We start from the raw sequence: 16,719 nt of genomic DNA on the forward strand, positions 1-16,719 counted from the left end.
TCAATAGCTTCATTGAGTCTGAAATGACGAATCTGATTGGGTATCGTATTCAATTTACATTCATGGAATTATGAATAAATCCTGAGTGCCTACCCGATATTTAGGATTTTAATCCAAGTCTATTGATGCACCAACTGTTAATGCAGCTGCTTTCGTAGAGCCTGACTCACTTTGGCAGTGTCACTTTCAACTCAGTTGACCTTTGCTCTTGCAGAGCTTAATCGCTCTTGCGGTCTTGTTCCAACGGAGTCGGATCAACTCCTGCAGAGCTGACTAACCATGTTAACCATTGCTATTGGATAGCTTTTTGGCATCAATAATGTTGCCCCAACGACCTTTGGTTCGCCGAAGCGACGATCGCTAATAGTTATATATATTTGTCTCATTTCTTCATCTTTCTATTGAAATGAACAAGAGTTGGAGTTCAGTTCTAGGGCAATTTCTTTGAAATTGTGGTGTTTGAGCTGGGATTAGCTTCAGAAAGCTATTGGAGTCGTTTTCACACTTCGAAATTCGTCTACGTATGTTTTGGAGAGGGTAGAGTATACACATACCTTACCACCATCTCATAGAGGTAGAGAATTTGCCTCTGAAAGACTCTCAACTCATATGCATCAAAACCTTAGTAAATGAAGAAGAAAACATAACAACTAGTAAGAACGATAATGTCAAGTCTACAAAAAAATTAAGAAACAATAACTACATATAGCAAGAACTACAAAGGTACGACTAGTGTTACGACAAGCACTAACAAGCTTAAACTTTCGCAAAGTAAGACAAAACTCTACCTCTACTAACCTTCTATCCTAATACGCGACCTCTACTCCTTTAGAGTTATATCATCGATAATATGAAGTAGCATCATATCTTATCTTATCACCTCTAGCCTTCTACATACTCTTTACAACCAATCTCTCGCACCTCTTAACTAGAACGTCTATGATAGCATGCATACATCCGTTAAAGAGTTTAGATAAAACTTTGAAATCAATTTTTGTATCTTTTGTATTAAATCAAACTATTGACCATCAACAAAACTATTATGAACTATATGATGTATATTCATAATATATTAAAATAATTATTTTATTTATTGTTAACGAAATAAAGTAAAAATTGGACAAATAAATTAAAAATGATCAGAGGTATGTAATATTTTATTTCCAGCAAACACACTTGTCATCCTTGAGCCGATCTGACTTTGGCAGCTACAACTTCTGGTAGTCTGCCTCAGCAAACTGTGACACGATATCACGGTTACAGCTCGAAGAGAAAAGCAGAGTACGGTAAAAAGCGAAAAGGAGGGAGAATTGGGATTTGGGAAGAGCAGAAAATGGGAAACTCTCAGTCGAATTCCACGAATCCACGCTTTGATTTAGCCAAGAGGCAATTTCTCTCTAATACTAGCAATGGTTACACAGTTGAATATTATTTGATTCAATTTTGAACTCAAACTGCATATGTTAATTCTTTTTGTAGAGCTTTCACAGAGCGGAAGTTGGAAGACCTGAAATCCTTGTTCGATTCACTAGCTGCACAATCACAGAGCAATGGAAAATACGTTTCTCCTTCTGTTTTCAAGGTACTTTTTGTCAATTTTCTGTATTGTCTTGTTATTTTTGGGGTTTTTACAATGAAATTGGGAATTGGGTGTTTGTGCATTATAGGCGTATATTGGAGTTGAAGGGCCGTTGGGTGATAGAATGTTCGATTTGGTCACCCAGAAGCGTAAGGATCAAAAGCTTACATTTGAGGACCTTGTGATTGCTAAAGTAAGTATTTTTGGTCTCATTTCACTGCCTGTTGAACTAGTTACCCTAAAGTTTTCTCATTTGTTGACTTGATGGTATACAAAGGCCTTTATTGATTGAAGAATTAACCCGAATATCTCCCATCTCAACCCCATAAACTTAAAATAGCCGGCAGCTGTATAATTTATATATAATCCATGTATAATATTTGTAATCTATGTATACCGGCTAGGAAAGTAAACAGTGAATCCGACCGGCTATTTGGGTAAAGATCCTTTTTTTGTATCCGTTTTTCTAATAGCTTTTCTAGTTATATAACTTAAAATGAAATTTATATGGGTTAGTATTTGAATTCACTCCATCCATAGTATTGTATGTTGATGGATTATTTAAGTTGCACGCAAGCTGGCCGAACACCATGTCCATTAAGGACAACCTGGTGCACTAAGCTCCCTCTATGGATGGGTTCATGTGAAGGACCAAACGGTAGTAGGTTTATTGTATGTGGACTTGCATTTATTCAAGAGGCTGTTTCCACGGCTTAAACCTATGGCCAATATTATAAAAGAACATTTTCCTACACCACTTCATGACTTTTCGGGTACAAGCTCAAGTGTATCATATGATCCGCCTTCATTATTGTCACATCTTACAGTTGTTGTAATAATAGGACGAAGGATTTCCATACTTTGCCCTTCACTCTATAAGAATAACAACATCATGAACATTATTGAGTAGTAACAACCTCAATATACAAGGAACTAGATAAATGTTATTACATTGTATTTGAAAAATAAGTACATCTACAAATATGAAAACTACATATGAGTTTTCTACGTATGCTCGCAGAATACATCTAGTTCACAGTAAGGTTGAAAAAAGCTGGTTGTGTTAGCCCAGATAAGTTCAGGATTAGGGTAAAGAAATAATCAATTGTGATGAAGCCTTTATCCTCATGGTTGTTCTATCCTTAGCATGATAGATTGGCTACTGGGTTTGGCATTAAATAGGCTAGAGCTTCCATTCTATTGCCTCCTGGTATTGAGGAGTATAAGCAAGGATTCTCACATCATGCACGGGTGTGGGTAAAGAAATTAGTTCCACCAAAACAATATGTGGATATGATGGTAGATGAGAAAGGATTCCCCATCATAGTGGATATATAGAGTAATATGTTTGTCCAAGAGAGTCTATTTCGAATAGGTAGTTGGAACATAGGTGGATTTATAAGGAAGTCAAAGAATCTTTTCTGATAGGTATGAAGAAGTAAATGAAATCAATGTCTACCTTAAACAGGGCTAGAGGAGAACAACTATGTTGCATGTCTATAAAGAGGCTTGGTGGAAAGGAGAGAAGGTTAAAGAGATGAACAAAACAAACTATAATTTGTGGTGTTTTGGTTTGTGAGAGATCAAAGTAGGCACGGGGTAGAAATCATGTAGAACCAGGACATAAAGATAAAGTTGCAGAAGTTAAAAACAAGTTGATAGGATTATCTTAGTGTGGGAAAGAAAACAAAAAGTATCGTTAGTGCATAGGCTTCACAAATAGAATTAGATGAGGAAACAGAAACTAAATTTTTAAAATATAGATCCCCATTGGTACAAGGGGTTCTAGGTGACCAACAAATGTTTGTACAAGGAGATTTGAATGAATATGTGGTTAGATATGTGACACTTAAACTGAATACATAACAAATATTGTGGTACAATCAATGGAGAAGGGAATGTTTTAAAGTTTGCATTAGCTTGTTATCTCTATTTTTAGGCTTTCAACTAAGACCTACTTTGAAGAAAGAGAACAACATTTGATGGTATTTAAGAGAGGAAGCTGCAATAGCCAAATAAACTTCATACTTACTAAAGGAAGTGACAATTCCACATTTAAGGACAGCAATGTTATACCATGAGAAGACCTAGTCCTAACCATCCAAAGTAGACTGGTGCTCTTGCATGTAAAGCGAAAGAATGGAGTGAAAATGGAAAAGAGAAATATGCAACCAGATGTTAGTATGCACACTAAAAGGTTTAAACCACAAAACATTCAAGGACAAACTATTGGAGGATGGAGCATGAGACTTAGAAGTAGAGATAAGATCTGCAGAAGTAAATGCAAGTTACATCTTTATTCTTTACTGCATTTGAGTGCAAATTCCATTTTTATTAGATTGTATGCCAAGCTAGTGCATATAGGACCTCCAAAAGAATGAAGCGTGATAAGCATGGAAGAGATGTAGAGGTTGTCATCATGCTTATGTAAAAGACAAGTGTGTATGTGTGTCTTACCCTGATTTAGTCTACAGAAAACTGAGTTGTAGAAGCTACGGAAGACACTTGGTAGTTTTTGCAGTTTAACCAAGTATGAAAGTAAAAGGAATTTTTATATTGGTTCGGATCACAATATTTTGCTTAGTTTTATGTGGTTTCTCAGCGCGTTCACCACTAACACGGCTAAGTTGGTTTTCACCGGATCATCAAAACGGAATGCCACATCTTGGTGTGAAAACAAGTGTGTGTGGTGGGTGGGTGGGATTTCAAGACAATGATGGGGGAGCTATATCCAAACGTTATTGGTGTATCAAGGGTCATGCCTTTGAAGATTAGGAGCTGACTGTAGTGCTGGAAATTCCAATAAATCTGAAGCAGATCTGGAAAACTATTCCCTTTTGCATTTTTGGACTATTTGGTTGGAGAGGAACAATTCTTGTTTGAAGGAAAAAAGAGACTCCTTTCTAGAATTAATAATTACTGTCCACAGAACTTATATTTTTGGTGTAACTGCAGTATGGACTTTGAGTCTGTTAGGACCAAGGAGGAGTCACTTGATAATCTATCGTAATGGTATGTTGTTGAGTCATTTACTGCTCTGTACCTTCTTGGTACTTTATAAATAGAACTTGACCTTATCATAAAGAGAAAAATCGACAACATTTTCATCCCTTGCATAGGTACTCTTGGTTGCCTTCTGTGGGAATTTCATTCCTTGATTCTTGGTAGCCGGATATTTAGTTAATTAGTTTCACTCCACTGGATCCTTTTCTTCAGTCAATCATAGATTGGTTTCCTTGGTAAATCTTGATTGATTTGTACCGGATCTTCATTAGCGTATAGTTGACCGGATCATCATTAGCGTATTGCTGTGCATTCAAAACTTCACCATATTAGTGGCATACCCCGTTCAAGGAAAAGATTGTTGTCATCATTAAAATCCTGGAGCTAACATTATGATCCATTGGCAGTTCCAACTGCAGTCCCGATACTCAGGGTAGTAATGACTGAAACATGATTTACTTACTATGGTAGGACTCACTGGATAAGCTCAATGGCTGAGCTAGGGCCTAGCTTAGTGGGATGAAGAGATGTTTTAACAGAAGACATAAGACTTAGTCAACTTAATCAACTGCTGGGTATGGTGTTTTCATGTGTCCATCATACCCCTAAAACAACCATAATAAACCTTTATGATGTTATCTTTTTTTCCTGGAATTTGAGGACTCTCTAGAAATTCATACCTTCTCCTTGTGTGCCATTTCAATTAATCAAGTTTCCTACCAGAATATAGATCCCCCCCCCCCCCTCCCCCCTCTAGACAACCGTAGTGAAGAACACAATTGCCGAGAACGGTGTTATATTTGTAAATTGTAATTCATTCAGATAATCATTACCCTTTACTGCATAAAGGTGGACATGTATCTCTCTAGCTGTGAAGTTTCTATTGTGAGTAATAGATGAAAAATATGAACTCATGGTGTATGATTCCACTTTTTATATTGCAGGGAACCTATGAAAAAGGGACAAATGCTGATATTGAAGAGTTTATCTATCAGTTGTTAGATGTCTTTGATGATGGCGTTGTTGGAAGGTAGAACAATAAGCTTTGATATGTTTAAGGCTATGTATAGTTTGGTCCCTCTAGATTTAGTTTTTCACATGTAACTATGCTCGACTTTCAAAATGTGTCAATTATCTCTCTTGATCCATGGGGTAAAGTTAAAAAGTCCAAACTAACTTTTTAGTGGAATCGACAATATCACCAGCTCAAACTTTATACCTACGAAAACAACTGGCATAGGTTCTTACTGTAGGTTGGTTGAAGGCATAGAGGGTTGTCGGCCATCGTGATTCGTGAGGGCATCACGTTTTGGGTAAAAGGGTGGACTAGCTATTTGAAGATTTATGTGCTTAACTGCAGTTAGTTTTAGTGAGAAGGCTCTCCTAAAAGTACCAGCCAAGGGGGTACACTTGCCATAAGTTGGATTTAAAATCAACTCTTTCACTTTTCCCATAGATTCTGCTCCCCCCTGAAAAATGCTATAAGGTGAAGGACATTAGAAAAAAAAAAACTGTAAAGTGAAGGATTTCATTAGAAAAAAAATACTGTAAGGTGAAGGGAAGTTACACGTTTAATGTGAAAATCGAGGGGAGTTTTGTTTCACAAGTCGGCAATTAGAGGAAGTAAATTGTATTTACGCTATTTTTAATTCAATTAACTGCTTTATCTTTATCCTCCCAAGTTAAATTTTAACCCTTTTTCACAGAAAAGCAACTGCTTGGTACAGTTGAGATAGTTTGTGCTCTGTTTTTGCACAGTTGAGGCAGTTCTTTTTCCTTCCACCACTAGGAGAACCAGGGATAACGTATACATTCGTTTTAATTTTGACCTTTTATATTGAACTGACTTGTGAGATTCTCGCTTTGGACATATCTCTTTGTTTTTATTTTTATTTTAATATTTTTCATTCAATATACTGTTAGAATATGAATAGGTTTATACAATCCTATTAGAATAGGAATAGGTTTATACAATCCTATAAGAATAGGAATAGGTTTATACAATCCTATTAGAATAGGAATAGGAATAGAAATAGAAATAGGAATACTAAATAGTATCCTACTTGGTAAAGGATTGTATTCTAGGGTCTATAAATAGGGTCTCAATGTAATAATGTAGACACAACAACAATTCAATAATATTCTTTTCCTATATTTCTCACAAGTGGTATCAGAGTCATGGTTCAATGATGGAACTAGATTACAGATGGGTGTTCATCTTGGCGGGTGTAGTTCTAGCCGCAACCTTTTTGACAGTAATGAAGATCTTTGTTGGAGAAATTGTTTCAGAGAGGTTCTCTGTGTCGAGACGTAGATTTGATGGAGGAGATTATGGAGAAGAGATGTAAGATCCTAAAGATTATGTGAAGAAGGTGGACAAATTTATTTTGTCAGAAATTCAGGCCAAGTGGGAGATTTGTTGGGGTTTATTTGCCCTGATTTCTTACCATAAATAGGTTTTCCTTTTAGGAAAAGGTTTTAATATTTTACTAGTCCTTTTCTTGTAGGAAAGGTTTAGGACTCTATAAATATAGGCTTGTTCCTTCTAACTTAATTAGCATTCACAATGTAGTCCTAGGGTTTTGAGAGTTGCGGTTATGGGGGAGAGTTTTGTGTACCTCCTTGTATTCAGAGTGAATTGTTTGAGGTTGTTTCTCTCCATATTTTGTACTCTCATATTTATAGTGGATTGCTCATCTCCTTTGTGGACGTAGGTCGATTGACCGAACCACGTTAAATCTGTCTCTTTTGGTGTGTTTCTCGTTTGTCTTCTTACTCATGGTCTTTCGAGGTTTGCTTTGCTAGCTTCCGCATTACACCTGCTTATTTTCGGTCCTAACAAGTGCAATTGAGGTATTCTAGTCTTAACACTAACTTGAAAGCTGCTTAGACATCTCAGAATCTCTAGGTCTAGGATACCTTTTTTCATAACTAAGAATCTCTGATGCCTAGTGGCACACGGTTCGAAACTTGGTGGATGATGGTCTACTATACCCTTCTCCACTTAAATTTCCAGCTTTTATAAATGGCAAATGACAATGTTTGAAACCATGATGTGTGCCTAAGTAACATATTATTTGTTGCGCTTTTACTACGAGTAGACCAATGCCCAGGGGGCCTCTCTTGGACTACTTTAAAATGATAATGATGAGAAGATGATCATTATCAAGATGCTGATGTTATGGAGAGGACGGATCTTAGTAAAAGAATGACCATAATTCCTAGATAAGCTGTCAATGAAGACCAGTCAAATGTTAATATAACTGGCAAGCGAAATGAATATCTCAAAAAAGGTTGTGATGCAAGCTTCTGAAAAATAGGGATTTAAGGCATGTATTTCATTATTAAAAGCTTATATGGAAGTTGGTAGAGATTGTTATTGTCACTATCATATGTATGTGTGTGACATTTTTCACAAAAACCCAATGTGTCTTTGCCCCCTCATCTTAATGATATTCACGACTTCTTTTTTCGTCCTTTACCCTCTCTAATCGAGTGATGGTATAATGATAAATCCAGTTCCCTCAGGCTGGCTTTCTCCAAAGGAAGTTTGCTTTTCTTGGTTTATGCAAAGTTCTCCATGATCAACTGCTTATCAGACTTTCCAAAATTGTTTCTTCTAGTCATCCTTGGGCATCCTGTTCCTTTTCCTGCAGTCATCTTAGTATTATCACTCTTTCAATAGGTGCATAGTAGACCTTATTTTCTATAGCCTCCTCACTCCCCCTGGGTTATTCCTCTTCCGTTAAGCTTTATAATAATTGATCTTCCCAACCCCCTTCCTTGGCTGTCTTCTGCAGGTGGGCTCTCCCTAAGAAGTACAACTAAGCGTGGCTTGCAAACTTTTAACTATTTTTCCATCCTTGCAAGCACTCGATACAAATTTAACCATCAGGTTAGTTGGGGAGTCAAGTGATGTTTGTTGCCTTTGATAGTGCTATATTTCCTCTCTAATAATAAGGTAAAATAATTACAACAAGGGAGGATGGCTGGAGCTTTACGCTCCGTGAAGAAAATGGTGTATTTAAGTTTAGAATGAGGCAACAATACTGCACCTACTTTTACTGGATAGGCTCGTATTGTTTGTCCACTGTACTCAAAACATCTGGATTGGGCCTCTTTTGTTAAAAAATATCATTACTTTTTTGAGGTGGAAGTGACATAGAATTTTATTTCTGAGAATGGATCTCCATTGAGAAAAAACAAGAGTAAGAAGGAGGAGGTTAGCTTTATTATTCAAGATAGGCAACATAATCACGTCACATTGATTGATAAACATTAAGTAACATACATACACTTTTTGAATAAAATGTGATTGACCATGCCTTTGGGGTATCTTCTGTGGTCTATTTCATCAAAATAATATTCTGTAACAGAAGAGAAATGAGTTCTTCTTTGATTGCTCTCCATGAACTAGAAGCTATCCTCTTTTTTTTTGTGAAAAAACTAGAAATCATCCTTGTAAGCTGATATGGATGTACAGAGGATCCAACACTGGTTAGTCTATGATAATTGGAAGCATATCATCTGGCATTAGATGACAGATTGTTTCCTGTATTTTAAATTTTCAATAGTTGTTGTCAGATGAAAGGTTCATTTCTTCCAGAATCTCTTCTTCTTTCTCTTTCTCCTTTTGCTTTATATGGAACACATATTTGTATAATGAGAAGCTTTATCTTCAGTTTATGAGCTTGACTGCCTAAACTTAGATGTCAAATAGATTCATTGAAGCTCTGGAAAAATAGCCCCAGCCTTGTTCGGTTTTAAACACATAATTGTTCATGATGATTAAACATAGTTCTGGATCCAATATTAGATACCCGTACTATTGATTACCAAAAAGAGAAATCAGTAGTATTGTTTTCTCCTTTATGGTGGTAAATACATCAGTGAAATCAATTTGCAGATCAGATCTTGAAGCTGTCTTGACTGCGGTACTAAGATACATATCTTCTCATGAGAGCCATCAATCTGAATCTAGTTCAGACAGGGAAGTTCTCGACATTTTCCTCAATGCTGCAAATTTAACAACGGATGATACAAAATGCGCTGAAAGTTGTATGTCTTTTGAGGAATTTAGAAGTTGGTGTGCCCGTCTTCCATCAGTAAGGAAGTTTCTCGGAACTCTGTTGTCTCCACGTGATTCAGGTTTCTGCTTTACAGTCATCTTGTGTTTTCTAATTCTGTATTTCCACTTTCTTTTTCTTGTCATTTGTAGTTTCTCTAAGAGGAATGTCTTTTCTACATATTGGACATTGCTTAGTGGGTGAATTTCTTTTGGGCTTAAATGTTAGCTTTTCTTACATTACTTCTATATTTGCTGAAACTTCTATGACAACTATGCATGATACTGGCTTTTCCATGTAATAGACATTTTACTTGTGTTTTCTTTGAAACTTATATGTTATCATGCATATGCTGGAGTTGTTAAATATACTGGTGTAGTTGCTGTTATGGGGATTTTCATAACCAGTGGCGTGCACATGATTTTTAGTAAGCGGCGTCAACAATAAAATAAGAGAACAAACGAAGAATTCGTTGTGATGATATCATATTAAAAAGGCAATCTAGATATTAGTACTAAACATAATTTAAGCATATTTCCCAGTGGCATATCTAGGTGTGCGCCCAAGCTCAAAGTGTGATATGGTGCAACGGTTATTGGGTGCACCTCTCTAAGTGAGGCGGGGGTTCAAAATCTATGTCTATCTTGTTATTTTTTACTTTTGTTCCCATGCCTTTTGCATTTTAATTAAATATTTTTTTCTTTCTTTCTGTGTTTAGTTTATTCTTCCAAAATTTCCAAGTATAACACGTTGAATTCCTGTTCTCCTTTTGTCGCCATAAAAATATATATTATTAAACCAAATATGTAAATTAAAATTAGTAGCAGTGAAGGATATAGCATATAGCCAATGAGTTCAACTGATTAAATAATTTGGACACAAAATATCGGTACATATGTAACTATATAAAAATAATTAACTTTGAACATATAATTCCAAAAGCATAATGGATCCAATGGTAAGAACTTAAAGGTTGAAACCCGTCAAATTTACATCCTTAATCCATCTCATCGTAATAGTGCACCCATATTTTCGAATTTTCCTTCTGCATATTGCTATAGAAGTCTTTTCACGAGTTTTCATTTTTTATTTGTATAATGATAACCTCATCAGAGATGCTTTAAACTTAAGTCCTTATTCATTTTGAGACACCAAAAGTGTAACCTCATCAGAGATGCTTTTAACTAAGTCCTTTTTCATTTTGAGACACCAAAAGGAGGTGTAGCATAGTAATTTAGTTGATTGTTAGTGTATGACGATTTGGTTTCGATTCTTTGTAACCATGACTTTACTTATAACAACTCTAGAATATTGTCAGTTATGCACATTTAAGTTTGTGCAAAGAAATTTGTTTTTTTTTTCTTCATAATATTCATTCCACTTCTCCACCTCCAAAAATGAAAAATAAAAAACACAAAAAAATGGTGAATTATTTCCCCAGTTGCAAAACTGTAGTCAAGCTAGGGTGTAAGCAGTGTTTACTAATCTATTAGTATTTTTTGCAGGCTCTGAGGTTCCTATGCTAGTATACCCGGAGAACATTGATCCTGCTGTAATATTGTTAAGAAAGGAATATGCTTGGCATATAGGTGGGGCCCTCCCACAAGACGAGCTGCATGAATGGAGACTTTTGTATCACAGTACAGTACATGGCCTAAGTTTCAGTACTTTCCTGGGGAACATTTCGTGAGTGGCTTCCTGCTTAATTATAAATGAGTTTCTTATTGAGTATTAACTTTCAATATCTTTGATATCATTGAGATCCTTAAATTAGTTATAATTAGGTCAAAAGATTTTCTTGGTAGTCACCTTGTTTTCATGTTTACTTGGTGCTTGACAGAACATTTCTCAGCTTATTAGATCATCGAATATGCTTATGTTATTCTCAGCTGCAAAGTTTACATAAGTATCCTTAGTTCAGTGGACTTTGAAATTTCAAGATAGTATCACACACATTTTACCAATAGGTTCCCAGCAAAACTAACTGCATTTTATAATTATAGATGCTTTCCTTAGGAAGGTTAGAGGTGTCTGCCAGTTGTATTAATATATGAGTGGAGTAAGGACCAAGGGGTCGTTTGGTAGTGTATTAGCAAAAATAATGCACGCATTAGCTCTATGTATTAGTAATATCTTGTTTGGTGCACTTTTTCATGCTATGTATAGCATTAGTTATACACTCTATTGTGTATTGGGGAGTGTATTACTAATACCATGGATTTCTAGGTATTAGTAATGCAAAGGGATTATGCATGCATTAGCATGGGTAAAGACCCAATTACCCCTCAAACCCCCCTTTACATCTTTTTCACCATAATTGTGGAGGATATTTTTGTAAATAAATATTTTTATACATTGCATTCTATTTTTAATACACCAAACCAAACAATGCATAAGAAATAATCTATGTATAATTAATGCAAACATTACTAATACACTCTATTTAGCATTATTTCTATACACTCTACCAAACGACCCCTAAGTGTCATATTCATGATCCACCCTCTAAGAAGCTGTGATATTTATCTATGGTGGTGATAGGGCATTGCATAATTCTCATGGCCAACTGCACTCTCCTTTTGAGATGCGCCACCCTTGTCCACCCCTGCTCTGTTTTGAATTGTGTGTGTGGTTTTCCCTACTTAGACCTAGCCTGCAGGCATTTCTACACACTCTACATGGGCATGTTGCCTCGGTAAGTTTCAAGAATCACTCATTGTTTTCTTCATAAACTTTGCATCACCGAGTCTCAAACCAACCAAGAAACTAATAAGGTGTCTATAACACAGTACGAAGAATCCAAGGATGACTCGAGAATTTGTTGTTGAAGACTTGAAATGGCTATTGACACCCACAAAGAAATGTCATTCATTAGCTGCATGAATCCCACCATAGGAGCGTATACCATATTGCATGTGCCTTTTTGTTGTAGTAGCTGAATGATAAATTTGGCGCAACTAATGCATAAATGCCCTCACTTTTTCCTCCCCTTTCTATATCTGAGTGTGGTTAGTATCAATTTTGTGAGCCAAGTGTAATCCAAGTATTAACCCCCTACTTGAACTGCAGAAATGACAAAGGACCAACCTTATTGGTAATTAAAGACAAAGAAGGCTATATTTACGGAGGTTATGCATCTCAGCCATGGGAGAAGCATGCTGACTTTTATGGGGACATGAAGTCTTTCCTCTTCCAGCTATACCCAAAGGCATCGGTTTACCGTCCTACTGGAGCGAACTCTAATTTACAGTGGGTAAGTTTCTGAACTTTTTGATAGCAGTTACTTTATCCATATTAGCTGTCAAAAGAAATAATGGATGCACTTGGTATCGTTCGAGAAGGCCTCTCCGTCTTCAGAACTTTAAAGTTCCTCCAACTCTCCAAAATTTCATTTTTCCTATTATCTCGTGGACTCTTCATTTCTCAAGTTGCAACTCGTTGCTATTGGTTACTATACCTATTGCCTTAGAATAGTAAGTGATTGTCTGACTTTGACCAGCAGTCACCAAGATCCTTGATGGATTTTGGATTTTGAAGCTTGAGGTTAGTCATTCTTCTCTTGCCTTCTGAGGCTCGTTCAAGTCCCCTCAGTACAGTGGTGCTAATTTTCCTGGTTCATGTTAAGTCCTTAAGCCTGGATGTTCAGATGTTGAAACAATAAATACTTGCAAACTGGAATTTTATTTATCGACTATTGAAGTACTACTAGGATGTTTAAGCTCTTTTCTTTCGGCAGTGTGCTATACATTTTAGTTCTGAGAGCATTCCCAATGGCATTGGTTTTGGAGGACGTGCACACCATTTCGGCTTGTTCATCTCAGCTAACTTTGACCAGGGGCATACTTTCACCTGCACTACCTTTGGCAGTCCTAGCTTGTCAAAGACCCACCAAATCTATCCAGAAGTGATAGAATGCTGGGGAGTTGCGATAAAAAGAGCTCAAGATAATCAGGATAGACTTCAAGGTACCGTGTTAGAAAGATTTAAAGAGGATCGCCATATGCTTAACATGGTTGGACTTGCAAATTCAAGTGAGTGATGTGCCTCCTGTACTTGCTTCTTCTGCTCAATTAGCACAGTTTCGAGAGTTTATTGTCTTGCGTGTAATTTAATATTGTATCGTGTTATTACAATGGAAGTGAGTGCAAAATCACCAGATGCTCAACCCCGTGTACGCGTACATAGCATCTAGAGTGTAATTTAAGGTTTTGCAATCATTACTATCCCTGGAGTCATGGCAAATTTCTTCACGCCTTGCTCCTATCATTGTTAATTGTCATTTTGATGTATTATTGGCGTATGCAGATTCAACATTTTGTTACTCTTCTTTAAGGTCAACATTTTGTTACTCTTCTTTAAGGTGATTTAAACATTGAAGTGCCTTGTCATGTTGCTTAATTAGTTGGTATAGATATAAATAAAGGAACAAAAGCATTTTTATGATTGTGATTCAATGTGTTAACATATTGTTCTCCATCCTAATATGTGAAATGAGAAAAAGATATTTAATCACCAAAGTGAAATCTTCAATCGAGAAAACTCAACAACATTGTAATCTTTAGGGGTGGGCATTCGATTTTTGGTTTTTGAAAAGTGTGCACCGTATATCAAACCAAACTAATTCAATTTGGTTCGATTTTTTGATATTTATGCCCGCCCTTAGTAATCTTACAAAGTAGAATCCGAAGAGGATAGCTCATCAAGATAATATTAAGAGTGCTCTCATCATTTTGTTTGCCGTAGTTTTATTTGACACCGTTTAAAGAGAAAAAACATCTAAAAGATTTGCATTTATAAATGTTGTACTAACTTTTTTTTTTTTGGTGATAAGGTGTGGTACTAACATTTACACAACTATCAAACTTAAAAAAACCTTGTGATCATGATGTTAAAAATATCTCATTTATGAATGAGATATTCTTTTTAAAATGGACTAATAAGAAATAGTGTCAAACAAAACAGGTAGGTTTCAAGAAAAAAATATAAAGATGCACAAAAGATGCTTTCAATTAAGTAAAAAAAAAAGAGACTATTAGAATGGCAGGAAACAAATAGAGCTTTTGCATAGATTTCTCGAAAATCATGAATAATACAATATTCTGTGATCGAGTACTGATAGGCAAAGTGCAAATACCTAACAACAATATAAGTCCAAAGAGAGTGGTGTATACACAGCATCACACCTAACTTGTGAAGGTAGAGAATCTATTTTCGATAATCGCTCAGCTCACAAACAAAAATGCACATAGTTAAAAAAACAAAAGCTTATAGTTCTGCAATATTCAATTCATATTTCATAAAGAGAAATGCACATTACCCATAGGTTAAAAAAAAAACTAAATTGGTTCACAAAATCCCAAATTTAAACAATAATCAGATAAAATCAAGTCTACAATTCAGGAAAAATCACTTCTCATAACAAAATAAAACGAACAAACCGATCTCAGTACCCACCACGACCTCCACGTCCGCCGCCGAATCCACCACGACCACCGCCAAATCCACCAACAGGACCAGCAATAGCCACCGTCTGCTCTTCCTTGAGTACAACACCAGGTAATTCACTCATACCCATTGAAGCAAGCAAGTCAATAGTCTCCTTATCAACTTCAATCCTCTCAGTATTAATAGCAGATTCATCAGGAACAAAGTCCATACGGCGTTCTCTCTCTTCCTCTTGTAGCTTTAGAGAAATGCCTCTAACTGGACCTTTTTGGATTCGCTTCATCAGATGAGTAGAGAATCCAGCGATCTTGTTGCGGAGACGCTTAGATGGAATGATAGCAACTTCTTCGAGAATCTTCTTGTTTGTGTGGAAATCTAAGGTCATTTTTGAGTAGTAACGCTCGATCACTTGACGTGAAGATTTCTTCACTGTTTTTGTACGGACACGACCCATGGCTGCTTACCGGAGCGGCGGCGAAGGGGCGGGGGAGGGGTAGGGGATTCGAGCTGTGTAGGGAGGAAGAAGAAGGAGAATTAGGGCAAATGGGTTACTCTAGGGTTTTAAAAGATTGAGAATTTGGGAGAGAAAATAACAAAAATGGTTCCTCAAGTTTGTGGTAGGTTCAAAGTAGTCCTTAAATATATTTTTGAGTAGTTTTGGTTGTTAACATTTGCTAAAAGTGAACACTTTTGATCTTCGATACGTGAACTCACATTTAAAGGTTATAGTTGGGTACTAAAATTGCTAACTTTTAATAAACTTACAAGGATTACAATAACTCAAGAGTATCTAAGGAACCGTTTTTAAATCTGTCTCCAAATATAAAGCATTACATTTTCATTTTATAATTACACTTTAAGTAACCGTTAAACTTTGGAAAAAAAGTGTGGTTAATCGACCTAATTTTTACGTTTTAGAGTTGAGGAAAGTGATGATTTGTTTAGTCAAAATTTCTCAAAAGAAAAAGTGCTTTTGAATTGTTGCAAAATGAGCTAGTTTTAAAAGTTTGACAAACAGACTATTTCGCTTAAGCTTGGTTAGCCCGTTCGGTTCAAGGACTGGACTGAGGTTGGACCCAAACACAACTCCTATTCCCAATGATGCACTTAAAAAGCCCAACTACTATGATGGACAAATCCACAGTTCACATGTTTGTATTGTATGTGTCATTGTGTGTTGTTGTTTTTTTTTTTTTTCTTGACTTATTCTAAAGAGGAGAAAAGAATATTACAATTTTTATGCAAAGTGAATTCAATTGAACCTCTTTCATTTCGCTTAGCGTTTTCCTATTGAGGCAGTGAAGTTTATGCATGTATATATATGACAATAATAATTGAAAATCCCTCACATGAAAGTTTCTTTTCAATCTTTTTATTTTTACGCGTCTATAAAATATGCATCAACATTCTTTATCATGTCTTTGGAAATGTATTAAAACTATAAAACTGTCAATTTCAAAAACTAATAAAGATCAAAATTAGTTTAGATATACATCGAATAAAAGATGTAAAACTTATAGGTACTCATTTATTAATTAAGCCCAATAGTTGAAGAACTTGTGCATATCTTTAATACAAACACTCGACTTAAAATGGTATATATGTATTTTTTAATACAATCATTCA

General features: G+C 35.9%; 2 protein-coding genes across 2 annotated transcripts; one reads left to right on the forward strand and one right to left on the reverse strand.

The window, feature by feature from the left end:
* Positions 1-1,156: 1,156 nt before the first annotated feature.
* Positions 1,157-13,956, forward strand: LOC125865370 (uncharacterized). Its single transcript, XM_049545562.1, has 8 exons — positions 1,157-1,386; positions 1,480-1,582; positions 1,668-1,772; positions 5,527-5,612; positions 9,489-9,730; positions 11,154-11,334; positions 12,718-12,901; positions 13,385-13,956. The coding sequence occupies exons 1-8, from the start codon at positions 1,334-1,336 to the stop codon at positions 13,685-13,687; spliced, it is 1,257 nt and encodes a 418-aa protein (XP_049401519.1). The 5' UTR covers positions 1,157-1,333; the 3' UTR covers positions 13,688-13,956.
* Positions 13,957-14,913: 957 nt separating this feature from the next.
* On the reverse strand, positions 14,914-15,626 carry LOC125865661 (40S ribosomal protein S17-like). The gene has a single exon (XM_049545865.1). The coding sequence runs from the start codon at positions 15,545-15,547 to the stop codon at positions 15,092-15,094; it is 456 nt and encodes a 151-aa protein (XP_049401822.1). The 5' UTR covers positions 15,548-15,626; the 3' UTR covers positions 14,914-15,091.
* Between the last annotated feature and the right edge of the window lie 1,093 nt (positions 15,627-16,719).

This window comes from Solanum stenotomum, chromosome 5, assembly GCF_019186545.1.
Source record: "Solanum stenotomum isolate F172 chromosome 5, ASM1918654v1, whole genome shotgun sequence".
Lineage (NCBI taxonomy): Eukaryota > Viridiplantae > Streptophyta > Magnoliopsida > Solanales > Solanaceae > Solanum > Solanum stenotomum.

Bases quoted from the DNA above. Each gene is read 5' to 3' on its own strand.
- LOC125865661 (XM_049545865.1), bottom strand. From the start codon at position 15,547: ATGGGTCGTGTCCGTACAAAAACAGTGAAGAAATCTTCACGTCAAGTG.
- LOC125865370 (XM_049545562.1), top strand. From the start codon at position 1,334: ATGGGAAACTCTCAGTCGAATTCCACGAATCCACGCTTTGATTTAGCC. The intron at 1,387-1,479 runs GCAATTTCTCTC...TTCTTTTTGTAG, and splicing joins CGCTTTGATTTAGCCAAGAG to AGCTTTCACAGAGCGGAAGT. The intron at 1,773-5,526 runs GTAAGTATTTTT...TTTATATTGCAG, and splicing joins AGGACCTTGTGATTGCTAAA to GGAACCTATGAAAAAGGGAC.